Source organism: Gopherus flavomarginatus, chromosome 19 (assembly GCF_025201925.1).
Source record: "Gopherus flavomarginatus isolate rGopFla2 chromosome 19, rGopFla2.mat.asm, whole genome shotgun sequence".
Taxonomy (NCBI): Eukaryota; Metazoa; Chordata; order Testudines; family Testudinidae; genus Gopherus; species Gopherus flavomarginatus.
In genome coordinates this window covers 23,179,113-23,204,408 of record NC_066635.1, presented here as the reverse complement: position 1 = coordinate 23,204,408, position 25,296 = coordinate 23,179,113, and the positions used below count along the sequence as shown (strand labels likewise).

The window sequence follows — 25,296 nt, the reverse complement described above, 5'->3', positions numbered from 1 at the left end:
GAGCTGGGGGGGGGTCAGAGGGGCAGGAAGGGAGGGTGCTAGCTAAGTGGTGCGGGGCCCAGAGGCAGGGCTGGATGGGGTGAGTTGCACAGGGCAGCAGGGACGCTCCTGTGTGGTGATACCAGGATCTGCTTCCCCCCCACTTCACGGTGCCCGGACTGGGCCCCTTACCCTGCCCCTCCCCTCCCCCGGCAGCTGAGCCTCCTGCCCCGTGACCCACAGCAAGGGCAGGGCCCAGCTGCACACCCCCTCCACCCCACTATGGGCTCACAGATGCCCCCAAGTCTTCAACCCAGGGACACTGCCCAGCTCCCCGGGGCTCTGGCACTGCCAGTGACACATTCACTTCCATGGGGAGGGCGGGGGGGGGGGTTGCCGTGAGGCTGCTTGTGCCAGGCCCTGCCTTCCTGCCTCACCCCAGGGCTGCCCCCAGGAGCTGGGCTGGGGAACCAGCAGCGCCAGCTCTGCCTGCTGGGCTCTGGCAGTGCCAGAGCTGGGGACGGGGGCTGGCAGGACTGGTGAGACTAGCACCCAGGGAGCCCATAGGGAGGTGGGCACAGGGCAGGTAACCGCTACCCTCCCTGCTGAGCCCCCTCCAGCTGTAGGCACCAGCCCCTTCTGCTGCTGTCTCAGCATGCGCCAGTCCCGGGCGCCGTGGCACCGATACAGCATCAAGTGCACTTAGCCAGGAGCCAGGCCAGGCCGGCAGGGTGCCGGCCGCTTTGCCACTAACCAGAGCCCCACCGGCCCTGCCCTGCCAGGGAGCAGCCCACACCAGGACTGTGCCCAGAGCTCGCGCCCTCCCTGGCCCATGGGGTGCTGCGCAGGCAGCCCCTTGCCAGCACACTTAGGGTGGGCATGTACCAAAGCCGGCTAGTGGGGGGAGGGAGCAGCTCCCACCCCCTGCCAAGGAGCCATGCCCCAGAGGAAGCACTGACAGCCCAGCACTGCTACCCCCCAGCCCCAGGGCACCCCACACACCAGGATCCAGCCAACTCCTGAACTATGGGGAGTGGGGGCAGGTATCTCTGCCTGGGCAGCACCTGCACCCCAGGCCGGGGGTGGGAGTGTCTGCCAACACCATCATTAGGACAGGGAGCCCCCCTGCCCCCTGCCGGCCCTCCAGCTCTCAAGTGAGCCCTGGGCGAGGAGTGGGGGGCTGAGCTGGGAGCATCCCCAGCTCTCAAGTGGGGCCGGGGGGAGGAGTGGGGGACTGAGCTGGGAGCACCCCCTGAGCCCAGCCACAGGTTTCTGCTGCCAGGCTCAGGCCCCATGCTGCGGTCCCTCCCAGCCCGCCTGCTGCAGCCCCATGGCCTGGGCTGAGGGGTCCCCTCGTGCCCCCTGCAGCTCCCCACAGTGCACACGCCTCACACAGGGCCCTAAACCCCAGAGGAACCTTACGTCAAATGGTGCTAACCCCCCGTGTCCCCCCGCCCCCGAAAACACAGCAGCCCTGTGCTGAGACAGGGCCCAGGCCCTCCCTGTGCCAGGCTGGGGGCACTGGGCTTCGCTCGGTCTGCGCAGAGGACAGACTTCCAGGCATGCCAGCGCAGGGGGGGCGGCCTGGTGAACACAGCTGGCAGGCCATCCCCCGCCTGAGGGGACGTGCCGCCTGGCGAGCAGCCATCACACACAACCCAGGGCAGCAGCGGGCACTTGGCTCGCTCCCAAAGCTGACGGGGCAGGGACCTTAATCGCCCACAACACCCCCAACACACACACCAACTGTACAGCAGGGGCTGGGGCGTCTGGGCACAGCTGGGGGGGGGGGCCAGGCCCACGGGCTGTGATCATGGTGGACACCAATAAAAGTCTTTACATTTGTCTCTTAGATGCTGGCTCCACGAGAAGGTGGGGAGGGGGCCCCAAGCCTGGCTCAGGCCCTGGCGGTAGGGCAGAGCCGGGCACGTGGGTTTGGCTTGATTGATGGCAGCCAAGCAGGGACCTTGGCTACCCCCCGGTCCCCAGAGACGCCTGGTGTAGTGACTGCTGGCAATGCAGCGCCAGCCCCACTTGGGTGCTCTGCCCACGGTGCAGCGTGCCAGCCACTCAGGAGGTAGGGGGCACTGAGTGCTGGGGGGGAGCCGGGGTTACCCCAAATCCCCCTGCTAAGTCTCATTTCCCCTGCACGCCAAGGTGCCCCCCAGGCAGATTGGCACCACCCCAGCTCCCTGTGCGCCATGGCAAAGTGCCCTCCTTGGCCGCTGCAGCCCTGAGGGTGATGTGCCCCCTCTGGCTGGTGCATAGCAGGAGCAGCCCCCCTCGCTCTGCTGGAGGGTGAGCGTGGGGGGGCTTACTCCTGGAAGACGCCCCAGAGCATGGTCTGTGCCTCCTGCTCACTAGCCAAGAGGTCGTGTGGGCTAGTGGTTACAGCACAACACTGCTGGGCTCCAGGGGCCTTGCACAAGCCCCATCCCTGCAGCCGCTGCCGTGGGGTGGGGTGGGGTGGGGACATCCAGGGGGCTGGCTGCATGCATGTCCCCCTCTGGGCAGCCATCTCTCCACTGCAGGCAGCTGGGGGGAGGAGCCCCCAGGAGGCAGCTGGGCGCTCGTGCTGGTGGGGTGGTTGGCACGGTGCCGGGAGCCCTGGGGTCACCCCCCACATGCTCACCCCCCACACCAGGGTCAGAGAATGCAGCGTTTATTGCTGAGGGACAGGTACAACACCAGGGGACCAAGATCCTGCAGGCGACACGCAGCCCCCAGTGCCACAAAAATCTGCGTTCTGTAGCAGGCCTGGCCCGGCAGCAGGGAGAGCGGAGTCCCCAGGGCCAGGCTGCTGCTTAGGGGCACCTCACCAGCGGGGACCTGGGCTGACCCACACACACATGGCTGGCAGGGTGCCCTGCATGGATGGGGCAGGCTGGGCTGGGGGGGCTTTCTGCCCCCTTCTGCTTTGAGGGCTCCCAGCTCAATGCCTGTCCATCCATGGCTGGGGGGAGTCCCTGAGCTCACTGTCTGGTGCACCCCATGGCAGCAGGCCTGAGCGATGCCCCCCAAGAGCCCAGCCGTGCCCTGGCACCCAACCATGCAGTGTGCGCTGGGAGGGGCTGGCTGCCAGGGCCCTCGCCCAGCCTGGCTTCCCAGCCCATGCGCTGCCCATTGCCTGGCGCGAGTCCCCCCTGCACACATGCCCAGGCAGTGGGCCGAGGCTGCTGGCTGGAAACCTTCCCACTAATGGGGCCGAATGGGAAGATGGGAGCTCACCACAAGCAGGCCTCTGGGCTACGGAGCAGCTCCCCAGGCCAATCAATGTCAGGGGCCCGGGCCCTGGGGGAGGAGGGCCAGGCAGAAACGGGCAGGGCAGGGGGCTGAGGGGATGGGGACCCGGCCGGGGAGGGCCAGGCAGCAGGCAGGGGGCCCAGCAAGCCCCCACAGTGCAAAGGATGAGGGTTTGCCCATAAATACGTTGCCTCAGAAGGCTGGGCTCTCTGACCCACGTAACCACCCGCTGCGAGCACTGGACCTGGCTGGGGACGGGGGCAGAGATAACAGCAGCTCAGGGTGGGCAGCCAGGGACCTTGCAAACAAATATCTCCCCCTCTCCTCTGCCCCCCACGGGGCTTCCCCACACGTTAGCCACAGGGCGGGCAGCGGAATCAGTTACAACCAGGGGGGGGGGGGGGTTGGCATCTGTCGCCAGCAGAGGCCCCAGGGAGCAGCCCCTAGAGCCGAGCAATCCACCACCACCACCAGCTGGGCTCCTCTGCAGACTGCCCACGGCACCAGGGGCTGAGGCTTGCCCGCAGGGGGCCTGCCCGCAGCTCCGGGGCCAGGGTAAAACCCGTCTCCCAGCTCCTGCCCTGGGGGTTGGATTTAGTCCTGTCAATAAGGCTAGGTCCGCTGGGGGCTGCGACGGGGGGGCCACTAGGCTGTGCCGTTGGTGAATTTGCAGAGTTTGTTTTCCAGGTCAGAGATGCGTTTCTCCTGCGCTTGGACGGTCTGTCGCAGGGATCGGATCTCCTCCAGCAGATCCTCCAGGCTGGGCCGCTGCAAGGGGGCGAGCAGGGGCAAGAGTCAGAGGTGGGGCCGCCTCTCGGGACTTGGGAGGGGGCCCTGGTCCTTCTCTCCCACCTCCAGCCAGTTACCCCGTCTCATCCTAATCTGAGCTGTGCACATGGGCAGCACAGCCCTTCTGCAGGGCTCCAGAGCCACCCGAGCCCCAAGAAGAGCTGCCAGGCCCATGGCAGGGCCCCCATGGCTCCCCACCTCTGGCAGGAGGGTCCCAGAGAGGGGCTGTCAGCAAGCTAAAGAAACCCCCTGCCCTCCAGCTAAACGAGACGAGAGTCAGTGGCCTGGCAGGGCAGGAACCTGAGCCCCAGCCTTAAGCAGTGACTCCCCCAGGCAGCAGCGAGAGTAGACTGTTATCCACCTGGGCGGTTCAGATACTAGAGGGAAGCCAAGGCCCCAGGCTGTCCTACGGTGCCTGGCTCAGCACCCCTGCCAAGAGGGGTCAGAAAGAACTGTCCCCTGGGGGACCTGCCCCTCAGTCCCGGGTGAGCCTGGTGGGGTGCTTGGCAGGCCTTGGGGGGGGCGCCCGCCCAGGCACTCACCGAGAAATTGGCATCGCAGGTGGAGTGGCTGCGGCGCGGCCCCATGGGAGGTTTGTTGTCCAGGATGTTCTTCCGGGTAACCTTGAGCTCGCGGCTCTTGAGAGGCACGTGGCCATCCCGCAGCGAGACGAGGACGGGCTCCGCGTCCTTCCCCGCCAGCCACTCGGCCGCCTCGAGCGCCGGCTCGGGGCCGGGCGTGTCGGGGTACAGGTCGTCCTGGAACAGGTCTGACTGCGGGGAGCAGAGGGGCCGCTGAGAGCGCCAGGCCTTGGGCTGCCTCCCCGCGCCCCGTCTATCCCGCCCCACAGCCTAGCGCCTCGTCTACCCCGCCCCATAGCCTAGCGCCTCATCGATCCCACCCCTCCCCGCGCCTCATCGACCCCGCCCCATAGCCTAGCGCCTCGTCTACCCCGCCCCATAGCCTAGCGCCTCATCGATCCCACCCCTCCCTGCGCCCCATCGACCCCGCCCCATAGCCTAGCGCCACATCAACCCCACCCCTCCCTGCGCCCCATCTATCCCGCCCCACAGCCTAGCACCTCGTCTACCCCGCCCCATAGCCTAGCGCCTCATCGATCCCACCCCTCCCCGCGCCTCATCGACCCCGCCCCATAGCCTAGCGCCTCGTCTACCCCGCCCCATAGCCTAGCGCCTCATCGATCCCACCCCTCCCCGCGCCCCATCGACCCCGCCCCATAGCCTAGCGCCGCATCGATCCCACCCCTCCCCGCGCCCCGTCTATCCCGCCCCACAGCCTAGCGCTGCATCGATCCCACCCCTCCCTGCGCCCCATCGACCCCGCCCCATAGCCTAGCGCCTCATCTGCCCCGCCCCATAGCCTAGTGCCACATCGATCCCACCCCTCCCTGCGCCCCATCGACCCCGCCCCATAGCCTAGCGCCTCATCGATCCCACCCCTCCCCACGCCCCATCGACCCCGCCCCATAGCCTAGCGCCTCATCGATCCCACCCCTCCCTGCGCTCCATCGACCCCGCCCCATAGCCTAGCGCCTCATCGATCCCACCCCTCCCTGCACCCCATCGACCCCGCCCCATAGCCTAGCACCTCGTCTACCCCGCCCCATAGCCTAGCGCCTCATCGATCCCACCCCTCCCTGCGCCCCATCGACCCCGCCCTATAGCCTAGCGCCTCATCTACCCCACCCCATAGCCTAGCGCCTCATCGATCCCACCCCTCCCTGCGCCCCATCGACCCCGCCCCATAGCCTAGCACCTCATCTCCCCCGCCCCTCCCCACGCCCCATCGACCCCGCCCCATAGCCTAGCGCCTCATCGATCCCACCCCTCCCTGCGCCCCATCGACCCCGCCCCATAGCCTAGCGCCTCATCGATCCCACCCCTCCCTGCGCCCCATCGACCCCGCCCCATAGCCTAGCACCTCGTCTACCCCGCCCCATAGCCTAGCGCCTCATCGATCCCACCCCTCCCTGCGCCCCATCGACCCCGCCCCATAGCCTAGCACCTCGTCTACCCCGCCCCATAGCCTAGCGCCTCATCGATCCCACCCCTCCCTGCGCCCCATCGACCCCGCCCCATAGCCTAGCACCTCATCGATCCCACCCCTCCCCGCGCCCCATCGACCCCGCCCCATAGCCTAGCACCTCATCTCCCCCGCCCCTCCCCACGCCCCATCGACCCCGCCCCATAGCCTAGCGCCTCATCGATCCCACCCCTCCCTGCGCCCCATCGACCCCGCCCCATAGCCTAGCACCTCATCTCCCCCGCCCCTCCCCACGCCCCATCGACCCCGCCCCATAGCCTAGCGCCTCGTCTACCCCGCCCCATAGCCTAGCGCCTCGTCTACCCCGCCCCTCCCCACGCCCCATCGACCCCGCCCCATAGCCTAGCACCTCGTCTACCCCGCCCCATAGCCTAGCGCCTCGTCTACCCCGCCCCTCCCCACGCCCCATCGACCCCGCCCCATAGCCTAGCGCCTCGTCTACCCCGCCCCATAGCCTAGCGCCTCATCGATCCCACCCCTCCCTGCGCCCCATCGACCCCGCCCCATAGCCTAGCACCTCGTCTACCCCGCCCCATAGCCTAGCGCCTCATCGATCCCACCCCTCCCTGCACCCCATCGACCCCGCCCCATAGCCTAGCGCCTCATCGATCCCACCCCTCCCTGCGCCCCATCGACCCCGCCCCACAGCCTAGCACCTCATCTGCCCCGCCCCTCCCCACGCCCCATCGACCCCGCCCCATAGCCTAGCACCTCGTCTACCCCGCCCCATAGCCTAGCGCCTCATCGATCCCACCCCTCCCTGCGCCCCATCGACCCCGCCCCATAGCCTAGCGCCTCATCGATCCCACCCCTCCCCGCGCCCCATCTATCCCGCCCCACAGCCTAGCACCTCGTCTACCCCGCCCCATAGCCTAGCGCCTCATCGATCCCACCCCTCCCCACGCCCCATCGACCCCGCCCCATAGCCTAGCACCTCATCGATCCCACCCCTCCCCGCGCCCCATCGACCCCGCCCCATAGCCTAGCACCTCATCTCCCCCGCCCCTCCCCACGCCCCATCGACCCCGCCCCATAGCCTAGCGCCTCATCGATCCCACCCCTCCCTGCGCCCCATCGACCCCGCCCCATAGCCTAGCGCCTCATCGATCCCACCCCTCCCTGCGCCCCATCGACCCCGCCCCATAGCCTAGCACCTCGTCTACCCCGCCCCATAGCCTAGCGCCTCATCGATCCCACCCCTCCCTGCGCCCCATCGACCCCGCCCCATAGCCTAGCACCTCGTCTACCCCGCCCCATAGCCTAGCGCCTCATCGATCCCACCCCTCCCTGCGCCCCATCGACCCCGCCCCATAGCCTAGCACCTCATCGATCCCACCCCTCCCCGCGCCCCATCGACCCCGCCCCATAGCCTAGCACCTCATCTCCCCCGCCCCTCCCCACGCCCCATCGACCCCGCCCCATAGCCTAGCGCCTCATCGATCCCACCCCTCCCTGCGCCCCATCGACCCCGCCCCATAGCCTAGCACCTCATCTCCCCCGCCCCTCCCCACGCCCCATCGACCCCGCCCCATAGCCTAGCGCCTCGTCTACCCCGCCCCATAGCCTAGCGCCTCGTCTACCCCGCCCCTCCCCACGCCCCATCGACCCCGCCCCATAGCCTAGCACCTCGTCTACCCCGCCCCATAGCCTAGCGCCTCGTCTACCCCGCCCCTCCCCACGCCCCATCGACCCCGCCCCATAGCCTAGCGCCTCGTCTACCCCGCCCCATAGCCTAGCGCCTCATCGATCCCACCCCTCCCTGCGCCCCATCGACCCCCCCCCCATAGCCTAGCACCTCGTCTACCCCGCCCCATAGCCTAGCGCCTCATCGATCCCACCCCTCCCTGCACCCCATCGACCCCGCCCCATAGCCTAGCGCCTCATCGATCCCACCCCTCCCTGCGCCCCATCGACCCCGCCCCACAGCCTAGCACCTCATCTGCCCCGCCCCTCCCCACGCCCCATCGACCCCGCCCCATAGCCTAGCACCTCGTCTACCCCGCCCCATAGCCTAGCGCCTCATCGATCCCACCCCTCCCTGCGCCCCATCGACCCCGCCCCATAGCCTAGCGCCTCATCGATCCCACCCCTCCCCGCGCCCCATCTATCCCGCCCCACAGCCTAGCACCTCGTCTACCCCGCCCCATAGCCTAGCGCCTCATCGATCCCACCCCTCCCTGCGCCCCATCGACCCCGCCCCATAGCCTAGCGCCTCATCGATCCCACCCCTCCCCACGCCCCATCGACCCCGCCCCATAGCCTAGCACCTCATCTCCCCCGCCCCTCCCCACGCCCCATCGACCCCGCCCCATAGCCTAGCACCTCGTCTACCCCGCCCCATAGCCTAGCGCCTCATCGATCCCACCCCTCCCTGCACCCCATCGACCCCGCCCCATAGCCTAGCGCCTCGTCTACCCCGCCCCATAGCCTAGCGCCTCATCGATCCCACCCCTCCCTGCGCCCCATCGACCCCGCCCCATAGCCTAGCGCCTCATCGATCCCACCCCTCCCCACGCCCCATCGACCCCGCCCCATAGCCTAGCACCTCATCTCCCCCGCCCCTCCCCACGCCCCATCGACCCCGCCCCATAGCCTAGCACCTCGTCTACCCCGCCCCATAGCCTAGCGCCTCATCGATCCCACCCCTCCCTGCGCCCCATCGACCCCGCCCCATAGCCTAGCGCCTAATCTCCCCCGCCCATCCCCACGCCCCATCGACCCCGCCCCATAGCCTAGCGCCACATCAACCCTGCCCTTCCCTGCCCCCCATCGACCCTGCCCCATAGCCTAGCGCCTCATCGATCCCACCCCTCCCTGCGCCCCATCGACCCCGCCCCATAGCCTAGCACCTCGTCTACCCCGCCCCTCCCCACGCCCCATCGACCCCTTCCCATAGCCTAGCGCCTCATCGATCCCACCCCTCCCCGCGCCCCATCGACCCCGCCCCATAGCCTAGCGCCTCGTCTACCCCGCCCCATAGCCTAGCGCCACATCAACCCTGCCCTTCCCTGCCCCCCATCGACCCCGCCCCATAGCCTGGCGCCTCATCGATCCCACCCCTCCCTGCGCCCCATCGACCCCGCCCCATAGCCTAGCACCTCGTCTACCCCGCCCCTCCCCACGCCCCATCGACCCCACGCCATAGCCTAGCGCCACATCAACCCTGCCCTTCCCTGCCCCCCATCGACTCCGCCCCATAGCCTAGCGCCACATTGATCCCCCCTCCCCACGCCCCATCGAACCCGCTCCACAGCCTAGCACCTCGTCTACCCCGCTCCTTCCCCATCGACCCCACCCCTTCCCATGCTCCGTCTACCCCGCCCCATAGCCTAGCGCCACATCAACCCCGCCCTTCCCTGCCCCCCATCGACCCCGCCCCATAGCCTAGCGCCACATCGACCCCCCGTGCCCCATCGAACCCGCCCCACAGCCTAGCACCCCGTCTACCCTGCTCCTTCCCATCGACCCCACCCCTCCCCGTGCCCCGTCTACCCCGCCCCATAGCCTAGCGCCACATCGACCCCCCCCCTCCCTGCGCCCCACCAAACCCACCCCACAGCCTAGCACCCCCTACCCCACTCCTTCCCCATCGACTCCACCTCATAGCCTAGTGCCACATCGACCACGCCCCTCCCCGCGCCCCATCTATCCCGCCCCACAGCCTAGCACCCCGTCTATCCTACTCCTCCCCCATCGACACCACCCCATAGACTAGCGCCCCATCGACCCTGCCCCTCCCTGCACCCCATCTACCCACCCCACAGCCTAGCGCCCTGTCTACCCCGCCCCTCCCTGCGCCCCATCTACCCTGCCCCACAGCCTAGCACCCCGTCTACCCCACGCCTCATCGACCCCGTCCCACAGCCTACCGCCCCGTCTACCCCACCCCTCCCCGTGCCCCACAGCCTAGTGCCACATCTACCCCACCACACAGCCTACGCCCGTCTAGCCTCCCCTTCCCCCAGTCCAGGGCTCCAGGAGCCCCATGTCCTAGGAATCCCGGCCACCAGGGCTGTGAGGAAGTGGGAATGTTCTGGCTGTGTTCTGTGAATGCTGAGTGGGAAGGTTGCAGGGGTTTGTGCTGGGACGGCCGGTCTTGGGGAAGGGAGGACACCTGAGCACGTAACATTAGAACCCAGGACGGGGGCTGGAGGTCAGGTGACACCTCTGCCCGGGACACTGGACAAAGGCTGGGGCAGGAGCCGAGGGGAGGCTGAGTGAGAGGCTGGAGGGAGTTTCAGTTTGGAGCTGGCTGGGAAATGGAGAGGGGTCCCTCAATGGGGCTTGGCCTTCCCAACGGGGCTGTGGCCTCCCTGGGGCCCCCAGATGGACCTAACCAAAGGGATCCTGTTGTTTGTACCAGCAAGACCTGTCTTGGACTGTGTTCCTGTCGTCTAAATGAACCTCAGTGTTACTGGCTGGCTGAGAGTCATGGTGAACCGCAGGAAGCCGGGGGTGCAGGGCCTTGACTCCCCCACACTCCGTGACAAGGGCGCAGCCCCCATGGAAGCAGGAGCTAGGGGTTCCCCCAGACTCACCTTCCGCGGCACTGTCATGACGATGGGCTCACACTTCCGCTCATGCAGCTTGAAGAACCTGGATAAATGGGGCATGTGGTTACGGGCCTGGCCTGGAGCCCCCCGACCTTCCCACGGCCCAGCCCCCACTCCCTTGCAATGGCCCGTCCTCCCCTCCAGAGCCCCCCGAGGCCCAGCCCCTTCCCCCATGGCAGGGAGCAGTGACTGGCCCTCCCCCCACTCCTCCAAGTCTGTGCCAGAGCCCAGTCCCCATCCTACCAGCAGGGCCCCTGGGGGTTATGGGCAGGGCATGGAGACACCCCAGGGCTTAGAACTGACAGGGGCTGAGGTCCCGCATGACCTACCATGGGCAGGATCCAAGGACTTTTGGGGCAGTAGCTCCAGGGGTGTCTTGGCCCCTGGAAGCCCCACATGCCATAGGGGTTAGCGTGAGCCGTGCCCCCCCGGCCCCCCTCACCTGGCGATCTCGCACTTGCTGACATCCAGGCCCCGCTTTGGCATGAAGCCCATGCCACGCTGCGGCTCCTTGCTGCTGTACGTGCTCAGATAGTGCACGTAGGGCGCCTCGGCTGTGATCTCGAAGTAGCGGATGCTGCTGTCGCCCTGTGGGTGGGCACAGGCAGGGGCATCAGCGCTCAGCCGCAGCATCCCGCAGGGCCCCGCTGCTCCCCATAGCCCATGGGGAGGAAAAGGGACCCGACGGCACCAGGGAAGGGTAATGCCCTGCATGCTGGCAGGGCACTGGGTGCGGATCTGCCCAGGGTACCCGCCCCCAACCACCTGGCCACTCAGGGCACCAGGATCCCGTCTCCAACCCCCGGCCACTCAGGGCACCGGGATCCAGCCTCCAACCCCCGGCAACTCAGGGCACCGGGATCCTGTCTCCAACCCCTGGCCACTCAGGGCACCCGGATCCAGCCTCCAACCCCCGGCCACTCAGGGCACCCGGATCCCGTCCCCAACACCTCGGCCACTACAGGGCACCCGGATCCCATCCCCAACCCCCAGCCACTCAGAGCACCAGGATCCCATCCCCAACCCTCGGCCAGTCAGGGCACCAGGATCCAGCCTCCAACCCCCAGCCACTCAGAGCACCAGGATCCCATCCCCAACCCTCGGCCAGTCAGGGCACCAGGATCCAGCCTCCAACCCCCAGCCACTCAGAGCACCAGGATCCCATCCCCAACCCTCGGCCAGTCAGGGCACCAGGATCCAGCCTCCAACCCCCAGCCACTCAGAGCACCAGGATCCCATCCCCAACACCCCGGCCACTCAGGGCACCGGGATCCCATCTCCAACCCCTGGCTACTCGGGGCACCAGGATCCTGTTCCCAACCCCCAGCCACTCAGGGCACCGGGATCCCGTCCCCAACCCCCGGCCACTCAGGGCACTGGGATCCCATCCTCAACCCCCGGCCACTCAGGGCACTGGGATCCTGTCCCCAACACCCCGGCCACTCAGAGCACCTGGATCCCGTCCCCAACCTCCTGGCCACTATGGGGCACCCGGATCCCATCCCCAACCCCCAGCCACTCAGGGCACCGGGATCCCGCCCCCAACCCCTGGCCTCTCAGGGCACCCGGATCCCGTCCCCAACCCCCAGCCACTCAGGGCACCAGGATCCCGCCCCCAAGCCACCGGCCACTACGGGACACCCGGATCCCATCCCCAACCCCCAGCCACTCAGGACACCCGGCTGTGTCAGGGCCCAGGGCGCCCTCTGGGCCAGCCTGGTGCACCGTTACCTTGCCGCACAGGTAGACGATGCTGGAGTCAGGGTCGTAGAAGGGGAGCAGCACCCCATTGCTGGTGTCCATCTCCTGCAGTGCGATCGGCTCCTCAAAGTTCTCCTGCGGGGGAGGAGGGAGCGCGGGTGAGGGGCGGCAGGGTGGCCTGAGCTGGTTAGCCACACACACACACAAACAAACACACATTAGTGACCCAGGCCTGGGGCAGACCCATCCCCTTCGGGTCCCTGGCACCAAGCAGGGGACAGCTCTGCCTCTTGGGGGCTGGCCCAGTTCTCCCTTCATCTCCCCCCAGCCATGTACGAGGGTAGCCAGTGGGGCCAGCCAGCCATGGGGCCAGCCTGCTCTGCCCTCCCTGGCCTGCCTCTGCTATTCACCCTCCTGCCCCTCGGCCAGGCTCACCCCTGTCCCAGAGAGCTGTGTCCCAGTGCCCCCCCCACAGCAGCAGGGGCAGCCTAGGGAGTGGGGGCTGCCTGTGAGCATCCCTAGTGCCCCACAGGACAGGCTCTGCCCTCCCTCCCCTGCCCCAAGGAGCACCTGTGTCCCCAACTCCCGGCCTGACCAAGCCATCTCTGCTCCTCCCCCCCAGCCCCCAGCAGGCAGGATGAGCTCCCCCATCCCAGGAGCATCTGCCCCCCAGCCCACACCTGGACAGTCTTGCTCCCACACTCCCAGCATGCACTGCAGTTCTAGTACCCTCCACTCTCCCGCCTCCCCATCCCATGCAAATTCACATCACTCCAAGCCCTGGGAACTTGGCATCATCCCGATGGGATTGCTCTGCCCCCGCTGTGCCCGTGACTCGGGAGAATAGTGCCCTGCTCCAAACGGATGCAATCGACAGGCATCCCCCTCCCCCCCGGCACTCAGAGCAGCCCCATTGCTGCTTCCCAAGGCCCCCGGCTTTGTGTTCGCCACTCCACAGCTCTGACCCCTGGCCCTTCAAAGGAGCCGGGCCTGCCCTGGCTCGAGAACTGCCAGCTGCTGAAACCAATCTGCTGGGAGGGCTCAGTGTGGGGTTGGGACTGGGGGAGCCAGCCCCTCCCCCAGGAACCCCGCTGTGCCATCCAGAATGCCGCTGATGAGGGGATGCAGGGACCTTACCCGTGGCAGGCTGTGAGCTGTGCCCATGCTGCATCCCAGGTGTGGCCCTCACAGGGTTAATGACTAGCCCCCTCCGCCCCGCAGAGGATAAGCCTCCTGCCCCCTCCTACCCCTCCCGCAGAGGCCCATGGCAGCTGCTCGTGGGGTGCGGAGTGATGATGCCCAAGTCCCGGACGAGCACCCCATGCAGTGGTGTTACCGGGTCCCACAAGCCCAGCTCCCGCTGGCTCATGCGGGTAAAGCCCGTGGTAAAGATGTGTCCTTCCCGTGTGAAGACAGCCCGCATGGGCCTCATTCCTTCGTGGGGGGCAAACCTCTCCTGGGGAAGACAGGCAGCGTGTTACCGGGGGGGGTGGAGCTCCGCCGCCCTGCCCCTACCCCGGCTGCCAAGGCCCAGCGCACGGGGGCGAGAGAGAGCCGGGTGCAGCACATGGGGAGCCCATGTCCAGCGAGACCAGAGGCCGTGTCCAGTGTCCTTACCCCAGCCACTAGGCTGCGCTGCGCAGAGCTGGGAAGGGAGTCGGCCCAGGCCACAGAAATAGAACCCAGGAGTCCGGAGTCCACCCCCTCTCATTCTAGCCCTCCCCAGAGCGCAGCATCTGGGGCGGTCCCTGCAGGGCCTGGCGTGTTTGAAATGGGGCGAAGGCCTGGAGGGGGCTGCAGTTTCTAACAGGCTGGGGAGCCTTTCCTGTTCACACCAGCCAAGGCGCCTCTGTCATGCTGAGCAATGGGTCCCAGGCTCCACGCTGACTGTCTCCTCTAGGCACAGACACTTGCTGGCAGAGCACCGGCTCACCACCCTGCCGGGCAGGCTAGACGAGAGCCGCGGGCAAGGCCTGCGGTGCGCAGCGATCGCCTTCTCCTACCAGGTCCCAGAGCGCCAGCTGCCGCTCACTCATCTTGCTGAAGCCCGTGGTGAAGATCTTGCCATCGGCCATGAAGATGGCTCTGATGGGGCGGGCGCCTTCATGCGGCTTGACTTTCTCCTGGCACCGGCGGTTAGAGGGTTAAAACCAAAACACAGACCACCAAGCTGTTAGTCCGAGGTGAGCCCCACATGCAGGTAGCATGGCACGGCCCTCCCCCCGCCCTGCAGCCCAAAAGCAGCAGACACTCAGCAAACCCCAGCCCTGAGTTGGGCAGTGGGTCCTGCCAGGGTGGCAGGGCTGGATGGGCTCTAGTCCCCCCAGAGGGCACAGAGCAGGCAGTCGCAGGGTGAGCTTCACCACCTGGTCCTGCCCTCTATGACCAGAGGGGTCTCCATGCTCTGCCTCTGCCAGCTGTGGGCATCCATCCTGCTCCCTACCAGTCAGCAGCCAGGAGCTGGTGCCCTGCTTGTGAGCCCCGAGGGCAGCCACTCCATGGGCTCAGGGCTGGTGCTCCGGCTTTGCAGGGCCTGGGTGCGATCCTGGTGACGTGCACGGTTACAGGCGGGAACAGCTGGGCATTAGCAGTCAGCGTCGAGGGAGGGAGGGAGCTATGGGACATGGGGTAACCACATAACACAGCCGTGCTCCCCTGGGGTGATGGGGGAAGCTCGGAGACAGCCCGGCACCTTGGGTTGGAGACACTATGACAGCAGCCTGGCTCCAGCTCCCAGGGGCGGCAGGGAGGGGAGAGGCACAGGTTGCTTAGAGCACGGGGCGGTGCATGCGCTCCACGGGCACGGGAGTGCTCCCGGCTGCAGCGTGCGAGGGCCTGGCCGGCGCTGGAGGCGCTAAGGACTCACCGCCACCACCTGCTGCTTGCGGGGGTCGATGACGCGCACGTGCTTGTCCTTGCAGGTGGTGACGAGCAGGCTGCCGGTGCGGTTCCAGCACACGTTGTAGATGAGGTCGCCGTGCATGTCGTCCAGGGTCAGCAGCATCTCGCCCGTGCCCACGTTCCACAGGATCAGCAGGTTGTCTCCGCCTGGGGATGGGCGGGACGGGATGGGCATCACTTAGGGGCTGCGCCCAGCCCGAGGGTACAGCCCGGGGACCCTGGGCGCCCGGCCTGGGGGCCTTACCTGCGCTGAGCAGCACGTTGCGAGCCGTGGGGTGCCACGTGATGATGCCCACTCTCTTGGAGTGCCCCTCCAGGGTGACGATGGGCTCTGTGATGTTCCGCATGGGCACGTAGTCGGGGATCTGCCAGACCTGGGGAGCAGGGAGAGCGAGCAGCGGTGAGGCTGCCCTCTCCGGGGGTCACAGCCAGATGCTAGTGGGGGGCCTCATCCAGGCGCCTGCGGGGGCCAACGGCTCTGTGACATTTATGGGCTCAGGAGCTGTGAGCGGCTAAGAGCCCCAGAGCCAATTTACTTCTCCCTTAATCCTCTGGCACATCCCCCTGCCCCGGGCAGCCATGGAGAGAGGGACGGTGGGACCCACGCTTGAGCCCGGGCAGAGAGGGCACTCAGTGCCCCCTAAGACACAGCCTGGACCCCCACTACCTGCCCCCCCTCGCCAGGGAGTGCCCCGAGAGCCCGGCAGGCAGCGCTCGCTGTGAAAGGGAATGCGAGCACATGGGGTAGGAACCCGGGGATGGGCCCCCCAGGGACATCCCTTCGCTAGCATTGCCCGAGGTGCTGGGCTGAGGAGGGTTGGATCCCAGCCTGGCCTGGCTGAGGAGCCGACGCCGTCAGCCCAGCCCCTGGGTCTCCTATTCCCGGCTGCTCCCATCCCTGGGGAGCAGCCGGCTGCACTGGGAGGGCTTCTGCCGCCCCCGCGGCCACCTGCCAGCGACAAGGGGGAGCCACAGCCCCCCCCCCGGGATCTTCCCCCTGCTCCAGCACTGCCTTCCGTGCGGCTATTCTTAGGTGCTGAGTCAGGCAGCGAGTGCTGCGTCACCCACACCGGCAGGCACCAGCACCGGCACGTGCCACCCGGCTAAAAATAGCCCCCACACTTCCAGTGACTTCAAAAGGAACAGCACTGCCAGAGCACTGCCCCCCAGCCGCCTGGTCCCCTCTGCAGCCCCCAAGCTCCCTCTGTAGCCCCCTAGCCCCCACTGCAGCCCCCCAGCCCCCCTTGCTGCAGACCCCCAGCCCCCTGGCCCCCGCTGCAGCCCCCCCAGCCACCTAGCCTCTGCTGCAGACCCCCACGCCCCCCAGCCACCTGGCCCTCACTCAGACCTCAGACCCCCTTGCTGCAGCCCCCCTCCAGCCACTTGTCCCCTGCTGCAGACCCCCAGCTCCCTGGCCCCCGCTGCAGCACCTCACATGCACATTCCTGCAGCACCTCTCCAATGCATTCACCCTCCGCAACACCCTCATCCCCTAAACCAACCTTGTCACCTCCCCAGAGCATGCCCACCCCTTCCCCCCCACAGCACCCTCCCCTCCAGTACCATCCCCCCAGCCCATGCTCCCCATTCCCCCCGAACCCCCCACTGTGAGAAGCCCTGAGCTCGGCCCCTAGCCCGCCCCCATACCATGACCGTGGTGTCCTCGGAGGCGCTGGCGATGACGTTGTCATTGTGAGGGCACCAGTCGATGTCCAGCACGGGCGCCGTGTGCCCAGTCACCAGGGGATAGTTCTTATCCACGCGCCCCGTCTGGAACACACAGGCAGGGCAGTGAGCAGGGGCCAGCTGGCAGCACCCTGTGCCTCCCGCCCCTGCCCCACAGCCAGTGCCCCATTGCGCTCTGCTGTGCCCGCGAGGGGCACTGAGCTGCCCCGCTCCCCAACTGCCAGTATGGGGGGGATGTCCATGGGCAGCCAGCGCTGGGCAGAGGGAGCTGACAGCAGCTGGGTGGAGCACAGCCTCCTCCCCTAGCCAGGCTACCAGCTGCAGTGCGTTGGCCCCTCTCACCATGCCCTGGGCCTGGCTCCGGGACCCCTCGAGGAGAGGGGGGCTCCAGTGACTGAGCTGGGGGGTGTCAGCACAGATCCCAGTGGGACAGGTGCCCACGTCTCCACACAACTAGCATCCTCAGCACTAATCGCGCCCTCAGCAGAGGGGCCAGGGCCCAGCTGGGCACCGCACTCGAGTCTCTCTCTCCCCCAGGGCCAGGCAGAGCAGGAGGGCTTGCCTTCTGGTACCCCCTGGGCAGGCAGAGACCAGCAGTGCCCTGCACCCCTCTGGCTTCCCTCCCCCACTGCCCAGCTGGCTTTAGATGAGTGCTGTCAGCAGGAGCGTCTGACCCACACCCCAGGCCCTACCTCCCTGGGGAGCAGCTAGCGGGTGGCACGGGCACTGGGCAGGGACCACACTGGGGACCCCTTCTCAGTCATGTGCCAGCTTGCATGCAAAGACCGGATAGAGCGTGGGGAGATGGTGATGGGCGCATGAGGGCAGGCGAGGTCTAGTCCCAGCGCTAGTCACCCCCTGGCAGGAGCAGGGGCAGGGCAGAGAGGGAACACAGGGCCCTGGAGAGGGCTTGCAGGCAGCAGAGTGGTGCCCAGGTTTGTCACTCAGAGCCCAGCCATAGCTCCTTCTCAACCCGTAGATATCAGAGTGCTGCTTAAAGCAGCATCACCCCCACTGCACAGAGGGGAAACTGAGGTACAAGGCAGGGGATGAGAGTCAGTAGCAGAGCAGGGAATGGAACCCAGGAGTCTGGAGTGACAGTCCCCAGCAGACCATGCCTCCTCCCAAGTGGGCGGGGGCTTGGACTCCGGACTCCTGGGTTCTAAGCCCAGCTCTGGCACCAACTCGCCATGTGACCACGGGACAGTCCTGTCCCCTCACTAGGCCTTAGGATGGAGCCCCACACAGGCAGCTTCTGACCCACCTGCCCCTTCCAGTGAGCTGCCACACCAGGGCAGCGCTGTCCAGCTGGAAGTGAGCTATGGAAACAGTGACCCCGTGGTTTCCTGCTGTCCCCTCGATTGTTCCCAGTATGAGTCACACGTTATTGTGAGCACAGCCTCCCCGCGCTGGACAACTGCTCCAATCCATCTCTGCCCGGAGCCTGCCTGGCCACAGGCAGCCCAGTGCGGGGGAGGCAGCCAGGTCAAGGGCACAGCCCATAGGCACTGCTAAATGGAATCTCCAATGCCCAGAAAGGCTGGTGAGCACAGGAGGGGGTGCAGCGGAGGGGTCCCGGGGGCAGGAGACGGGCAGGTGGACGGGGCAGTCCTGGGGACCAGACAGACGGAGTGGATACCACAGAGGATAACGGGGGAGCCAAAGTGTAGCCTGGGGAGGTGAGGGGGCAGCAGGAGCAGGACAATGATCTTACCAGGGTGAAACATCCCAGAACTTCTGGGACAGATCCCCGCGCTCGGGGCCAGGGCAGGATCAGGCCCAGTTCTACAGCCCCACTGCTTAGCCCGATGCCCACTCCCAGCAGTACCCCATCCACCTGCCCCACTGACAGGCCCTGCTGCAGTCTGGCTGCCCCCGGCATTGCTTGAGGGCTAGCAGGAGCCCAAAATTCTGCCCCACCCTCTCTGCTCCTCCTCCTGTCTCCCAGCCAGGCTTCCGGCCTGCTCCCCTGGGCCCCCAGGAGGAAGGCAGCACAGGATGCACCTCCCCAGCCCTCTTGACTCATCGGCAGCTCCTGTCTGCTCACTCATGGTGCCTGGATGGGGCTGACTACAAGAGCCATGGAGCTGCCCAACCCTGGGCCCGGAGGCACCCCACCCCCTGGGGCAAGTCACCCACACCTCTCTCTGCAGCTGCAAAACAAGCCAGTCCCCAGAGCCCAGATTAATGCCCTGAGCAGCCCCTGGCACTGTGTGCCAGCTGCCCAGCCCTCCTGCCACTACCTGCTCCAGCACCCATTCACACCCCCGGGGCCGCATGCCCGGCCGGGGCCAGTCACTCTCCAACCACCGAGTCTGTAGCCAGAGGTGCGGGGCCCGAGCCCACCAGTGGACATGAGGGGGTTCAGAGTGGCTGGCTGGGAAAGGGCACCGTGCTCTGGGAGGGGGCCTGCGGGCGCCCCACAGCATGGCAGCTCCTGCCCGCTGGCTCAAGGGCTGCCCCATGTGCTGGGGGAGGCAGGGGGTTCCCTCGCTAATACACCCCATTCATGGCAGCTGCTGCCTGAATGGAGCCGCCCTCGGCCAGCGTGGCCAGAGGAGCCGGGAGCCCGGCTGCTAACCCCTTCGCCTGTGAGCTCGTGCCAGAGGGGTGAGGGTAGAACCCACCCACGCCCTGTGTAGGGAAAACCCCACAGCCGGGCTCTGCTGCGGGCCCCTAACCAGCCCCAAGCACAGCACATCAACCTGGCCCAGTCCTGGGGCTGGCACAAGGGGTGGCGGCTTTTGGCAGCCTGAGGCTGCTGTGAGGAGCCAGTGGGCTGGGAGCTGGGCTTTGTGCTCCTGGCCATGGCCCCACAGCCCCAGGGTGCAGGCGTCACAAAGTGCTGCCTGTGCCCACCCAGCTCCCCGCATGCCCGCACTCAGGAGAGGCCAGGGCAGGGGCGGCCCGTCCGGCAGGAGCCCGAGAACCGGGCAGCCCGCGATGGGAATTCAGACCAATGGCACCGCGCTAGGACTCTCCCAGCTCCAGGCCCAAGACTGCAACAAAGGCCTGGCTAGGCCGGGCAGCTGCTCCCGTGTGTTGGCCTGGGGGGAGGGGCTGGCAGATGCCCCCCAAACCTGGCACCGCCCCCAGCCAGGCCAGCTGGACTCACACGTGGCCGAGCCTGGCTGCCAACGCAGAGGGGGCCGTGGCCCAGCGCTGCTTCGGGGAACTCACCGCTCCCTTCTCCCTGCACTGTTGCTCCTGCTTGGATCTGCCAGCCAGGGGCCACCATGCAGGCTGAGGCTTCGCACAGAAACACGCCCCGCTTGGAGGCAGCCCCCCCACGGCCTGCCCCCCCACGGGCCCTGGCGGCTGCCGTCCCCTCCCCCCAGCAGCCCGGAGCATTATACAGCACCCAGCCATCTCCACCAGTGCTCGACTGCGGGGAGCCCAGCACGCCAGCGGGTTAACCCAGCCCCGGGCTCCCGCCTCCACCCACGCCAGCCACTCACTCACCTTGGCCAAGGGTAGCACCATGAAGGCCCCTCCGCCGCCGGACTCCACAATGATGGCCACGAACTTGGGGTTGACGGCGCAGAAGGAGCTGTCCCAGGTCACCTTGGACACCCGGATGTCCTCGTACATCTGGTCGGCCTTCACCGGCTGCCCGAAGACGTGCCGGAACTTACTCTGGCGCACCACCCTGCGGCTCATGGCTGGCGGAAGACGGGGGGTCAGCAAGAGAGCAGGCCCCCAGTTCCATCAGCCCTGTCCCCTCCCTGCCTGGCCTCCCCAGCCATCCACCTGCCTCTAGTCCCCGGGACACAGCAGGCCCCTGCGAGCTCCAACCCGACAGAGCTGTGGGGGAGCCCAGAGCCAGACTAGCTGGTTTGGGGTCCATGAAGGAGTGCTCTCTGAATGTGGATTCCAGCCTCTCTCAGAGGATCTGGCTGGAGACAAGGTGAAGGGGCTGCTTGGCGTCTGTGCCCCATGGCAGGACCCACGCCGCAGAGCAGGTGCTGGGAGGCAGCCCACAGCAGGGCAGGGCAGGGCTGAGGAGTTCCCAGAGTGCCAACTCCCCCATCCCAGCTGCAGCAGGAGCTCTGCGAGCGCCCTTAGCCGCAGCACCATGCCCCCATTAGAACAGCAGCAGACACAACGCCTGGAGCTGAGAGAGATGCTGGGGAGCCAGGTAGAAGGGAGCAAGGCAGGAGCGTCCCCCCTGGGGCTAGCAGAGCTCTGCTTCCCCCGAACCTGCCTCTCTCCTGGGACAGAGCGGAGGGACGGAGCCCAGCCCAGAGAGCAGCTGCAGCGCCATGGGGCTATGAGGCTCTGGATCCCTACTGCCCTGGGTCAGCCCACCTATGGTCCCTCAGCCACTGCTCTGGCCAAACCCCAGCCCTGGTCTGGCAATGCCATTCAGACTCCCTACCACCAGGCCCCCGCAGCCTGTTAGATCAGAGATTTTGCCTCACTTCCTGCCCCAAACTGCTGGCAGCATTGCTGTGCAGAGGTTAAACAAACCACATCGGCCTTCAGAGGTGGCTGCATGTGTGTGGTGAGTAGATGGTTTCCCACCCCAAGAGTTCTGGGTCCAGAGAGCCCAGGTTCATGGAGGGGGAACAAGGGGGGGCTCCCTTGCCTGGGTAGGTGGAGCCGCGGAGCGTCACCGCCATCATGGCGACTGTGACAATGCTGCCCCCCCAGCCATTCCATGGGGGGCCCCCAATGCTGCCCCCTGGCGGGAAGCGTCAGCAGCACCATGGTGTTGGAAGGCCCCGGTGGCTCCCGGCTGCAGCACATCTCCTCAGGAACACCAGCTGCTGCAAGCACATGGTCCTGCACCCTGCGCTGGCCTCATCGGCACTGACCCCATGGGTGCTCTGGGACAGGAGCACCCAAGGAAACAAAATAGTGGGTGCTCAGCACCCACCACCGGACTTGGGGGAGAGCAGAGAGCAGGCAGGGGCCTTGGGGAGGGGAAGGAGTGAGGGTAGGGACCAACGGGGGAGGGCAGAGGTGGAGTGAGGTGGGGCCTTGGGGGAAGGGGTGGAGTGGGAGCAGGGCCTCAGGCCAGAGCAGTGGTGGAGCACCCATGGGGAGAAGTAGAAGTGGGCGCCTATGGCTGGCCTCCCACAGAACAGAGTCAAGGGCAGAGCCAAGGGCCTGATCTTCGAGACGCTCAGCGGCCGGGGCTCAGCGTCTCTAGGGGGGCCTTTGGCTCCGGGCTGGGGACCGAGGTCTGTAACTCCACCCCTCGGGCCCGTGGAACTTTGCACCACCAGGGCAGAGCCCAGCTGGGCAGCAAACAGAGCATCCCACAGGCCAGTTCCAGACCGCGGAGCAAACCCCCAGGAACTCGGGGCCACCCCAGACTCCCCAGGGGCCCTGCTCCCACCCGTCTCTGACCCAAACCCGGAGCAGCGTGGCCGGACGGGGAGGGGAGGAACAGGCTGCGTCGCTGCTCACACGGCTCTCCCCGCAGGAAGCACGTGCTGCTGCTGGATGGCGCTCTGACACCGCGTGCAGAGAGCAGGGCAGGGGGCAGCTGAGACATGCAGTGGCCTGGGGCTACAGGGGCCATTGGCCCCCCTGGTGGGGGGCTGGGGAAGTGGCCACTGGCCTGTAAGCTGTCTGGCTGTTAGTACAGCGCCTGGCACAGGCGGGCTCTGGGTGTGACAGCCACGTAACCAGATACAACAGGCACGGCCGGGGTGGAAGACAGTACAAAGTGGGGGGAGAGCAGCCTAAGGGGAGGTCTCTCTGCATGAGTCTGAGAGCACAGAGCCTGTCTTGGTGTGCACACGCTCACCCGCCTGGCCCTCCTTGCAGCCTGCCATGGCTTTGCCGCATCCCACCCCTGAGGGAAGGAGGGAACCTGGATTCCCGGGAAGCCATCTGCTGCCAGGCTGTTGCTGGGCTCCGTGGGAAGCTGGCATGGCCAGGCCAGCATGGCCCCACACGGGACGGTGTCCAGCCACCTGCCCCTCTGAACGCCGGAACCCCTGGGGGGCTGGCGTTCTCCGTCAAGGCTAATCGGTGCAACAGGCCAACCCCTGGGCTAGGGGCAGCCATGAAATCGTACATTGCTGTCAGCCTGCCCTGTCACGCCGCGCTGGGGCCCTGCCTGGCCCCCTTCCCATCCCCTCCACACCGCGCCCAGAGGAATGAACCGCCCAGAGCCGCTGAGCCACGTTAGACCAGATAACGACACTCAGCCTTCCCAAGTGCCCACCAGCCTAGGAGCTCCAAGTGCCAGCGCGCTGCCCCACCTCACCCCACTTCACAGGTGGGGAAACTGAGGCAAGGGGAGGGCCATGCCTTGCCCAAGGTCACCCAGCAGGCCAGTGGCAGGGCCAGGAACTGAAGCCAGGTCCCCCGTGGCTTGCTGCGGTTCATCCCTTCCGCTGTCAGCAGTGTGGCTGGAGGCCAGCGCCCAGCCGGGCCAGGGGGAATCAAGCCCATCGTTACCCCGGGCTCGGCCTTCCCCCCCGACCGAGGCTGCGTCCCGCAGCCGGCGCCACTCGGGGGTGCCAGGGCAGCGGGCGGGATCCCGGGCTCCCCCAGGCTCCCGGGGGCCGCGCCTGCCCGCACAGACCCCGCTGGGGGGCCAGGACCAGCCCCCCCGGCCCCACCTGCGGGTTATGAGGTCCCGCGCTCCCAACTGCACCCCGCCTGCCCCGGGAAAGGGGCCCTGGGCTCCCCGCCCGACACAGCGCGGACGCGGCAGCAGCGAGAGAAGGAGACGCGGCGGCGGGACGAGCCGGGGTCACTTTCCTAATATAGGCACGTCCCTGCCAGCCCGGGCCGGGGTGCGGCCGCCCGCAGGGGACCCTGCGAGCCGGGCCGGGCCGAGCCGGGCCGGGCCGGGCCGGGACCCGCCACCCCCCGCCCCGCCCCGCAGCATCTCCCAGCCCCGCGGGGCCCCTCACCTGCTCCGGGGCGGCTCGCTCGGGCTCTCGGGCTGCCGGGCTCCGCGGCGGAAATGGACGAAGCGGTTCGTGCGGCTCCAGCCGGCCCAGCCCGCGGCAGCTGCTGCCAGCCACGTGCGGCCGGGCCCGGGGAGCGACAGCTGCGGGGGGGGCAGAGTCCCCGGGGGGGAGGCGGGCACCAGCTGCTGCCCCGCCCCAGGGAAAGGGCTGCCCCCCCGAGCTCCCCCCCAGCTCCAGGGGAAGGGTGATCCCCTCCCCCCCAGCTCCTCCCTAGCCCCAGGGAAAGAGCTGCCCCCCCGAGCTCCCCCCCAGCTCCAGGGGACGGGTGATCCCCTCCCCCCCAGCTCCTCCTTAGCCCCAGGGAAAGGGCTGCCCCCCGCCCAGCTCCCCCAGCCCCAGGGAAAAGGCTGACACCACCCCCCCCCACACACACGCCACCCTCTCCAGCCCCAGGGAAAGGGTGATCCCCCCAGCTCACCCGCCAGCCCCAGGGAAAGGGCTGCCCCCCCCCCAGAGCTCCAGGGAAAGGGCTGCTTCCCCCAGCCCCAGGGAAAGGGCTGCCCCCCCCCAGAGCTCCAGGGAAAGGGCTGACACACCGCCCTCTCTTGCTGCCTTCCGCCACCGAGCCACCCCTGCTCTTCCCCTCCAGCCCTAGGAAAAGAGCTGGCTTCGCTGAGCTGCACCCCAGCCCCAGGGAAAGGGATGCCTCCCCAGTGACCTCTCCCTGCACCCCTAGGCAGTGCCACAGCAGGCCTCACCCCTTCTGGCAGGCAGGCCTGGCAGCGCCCAGCAGCTAGATGTGGGGGGAGACAGGCTCCTGCTGGAAGGGGGGCTCAGGAGGACAGGGGGAGGGGGTAGCCCTGTATGGCTGGGGCCGCCCAGAGGGTTTCGGTGTCACCAAAACAATCCATTAGACAAACCTAAGAGCAAACTGCTGGTCCCCCCCACCCCTACTAGTCAGAGCAGGGCTACCCCTGGGGGGCGGTGAAATCATACAGTTGATGGGCTGCCATGGTGGCTTGTGGGCTACCGCAGCAGCAGTGAGTGGCGGGACCCCCCGACAGCTGGAGCTCACCGCAGCACACAAGGCTGGGTGGATGGGGCACAGCAAGCTCTCAGCCAGGGACCAAAGCAGGCAGCCACCAGGGGCCAACGCACATCAGACTAATGAATTCACCCTCCCACTCCCGCAGAGGCCACTGTCGCCCCCATCATGCATAAGGAAACTGAGGCACAGGGAGTGTGATGGGGTCACGTGGAATAAAGCCCCACAGCCCCGTCTCCCCCTCTCTGCTCTGACCACCAGGCACTGCTGCATCAGGGCACATCCTGTGCGTGGGCCCTGTGGCCTGTCCGTGTCCCCTGCTGGCTCCAGCAGGCTGAGCACCCAGAGGTGAAGGGGCAGCATCTTGACCCTGTGGGGGTGTGTCCCAATCCCCGGCAGGAGGGGAGGAATTGCTTTGGGAGTGGAGGTGGAATATAGGGAGCAGCCAAAGCACCCT

General features: G+C 67.5%; 1 protein-coding gene and 1 long non-coding RNA gene across 4 annotated transcripts; one reads left to right on the top strand and one right to left on the bottom strand.

The window, feature by feature from the left end:
• Positions 1-13: 13 nt before the first annotated feature.
• On the top strand, positions 14-1,831 carry LOC127037271 (uncharacterized). The gene is made up of 2 exons (XR_007770320.1): positions 14-1,187; positions 1,242-1,831. It is a non-coding gene; the product is annotated as an uncharacterized LOC127037271 (long non-coding RNA).
• A 1,944-nt stretch (positions 1,832-3,775) lies between these two features.
• Positions 3,776-23,907, bottom strand: CORO6 (coronin 6). 3 transcript variants are annotated; one of them, XM_050928740.1, is made up of 11 exons: positions 23,795-23,907; positions 20,379-20,578; positions 16,878-17,000; positions 15,475-15,604; positions 15,196-15,377; positions 14,333-14,452; positions 12,360-12,464; positions 11,071-11,216; positions 10,614-10,671; positions 4,554-4,784; positions 3,776-3,990 (listed from the first exon to the last, which is right to left on the bottom strand). In XM_050928740.1, the coding sequence occupies exons 2-11, from the start codon at positions 20,574-20,576 to the stop codon at positions 3,868-3,870; spliced, it is 1,416 nt and encodes a 471-aa protein (XP_050784697.1). In that variant the 5' UTR covers positions 20,577-20,578; positions 23,795-23,907; the 3' UTR covers positions 3,776-3,867. The 3 variants fall into 3 exon arrangements, with proteins under 3 accessions (XP_050784697.1, XP_050784696.1, XP_050784698.1); XM_050928739.1 differs by lacking the exon at positions 14,333-14,452 and adding an exon at positions 13,666-13,785; XM_050928741.1 differs by lacking the exon at positions 14,333-14,452.
• Between the last annotated feature and the right edge of the window lie 1,389 nt (positions 23,908-25,296).

Coding starts and splice junctions, on each gene's coding strand:
- CORO6 (XM_050928740.1), bottom strand. CDS start 20,576: ATGAGCCGCAGGGTGGTGCGCCAGAGTAAGTTCCGGCACGTCTTCGGG. Junction 17,001..20,378: donor TGGTGCTACCCTTGGCCAAG/GTGAGTGAGTGG, acceptor TGTGTGTTCCAG/ACGGGGCGCGTGGATAAGAA. Junction 3,991..4,553: donor CCTGCGATGCCAATTTCTCG/GTGAGTGCCTGG, acceptor GCCCCCTTGCAG/CGGCCCAGCCTGGAGGATCT.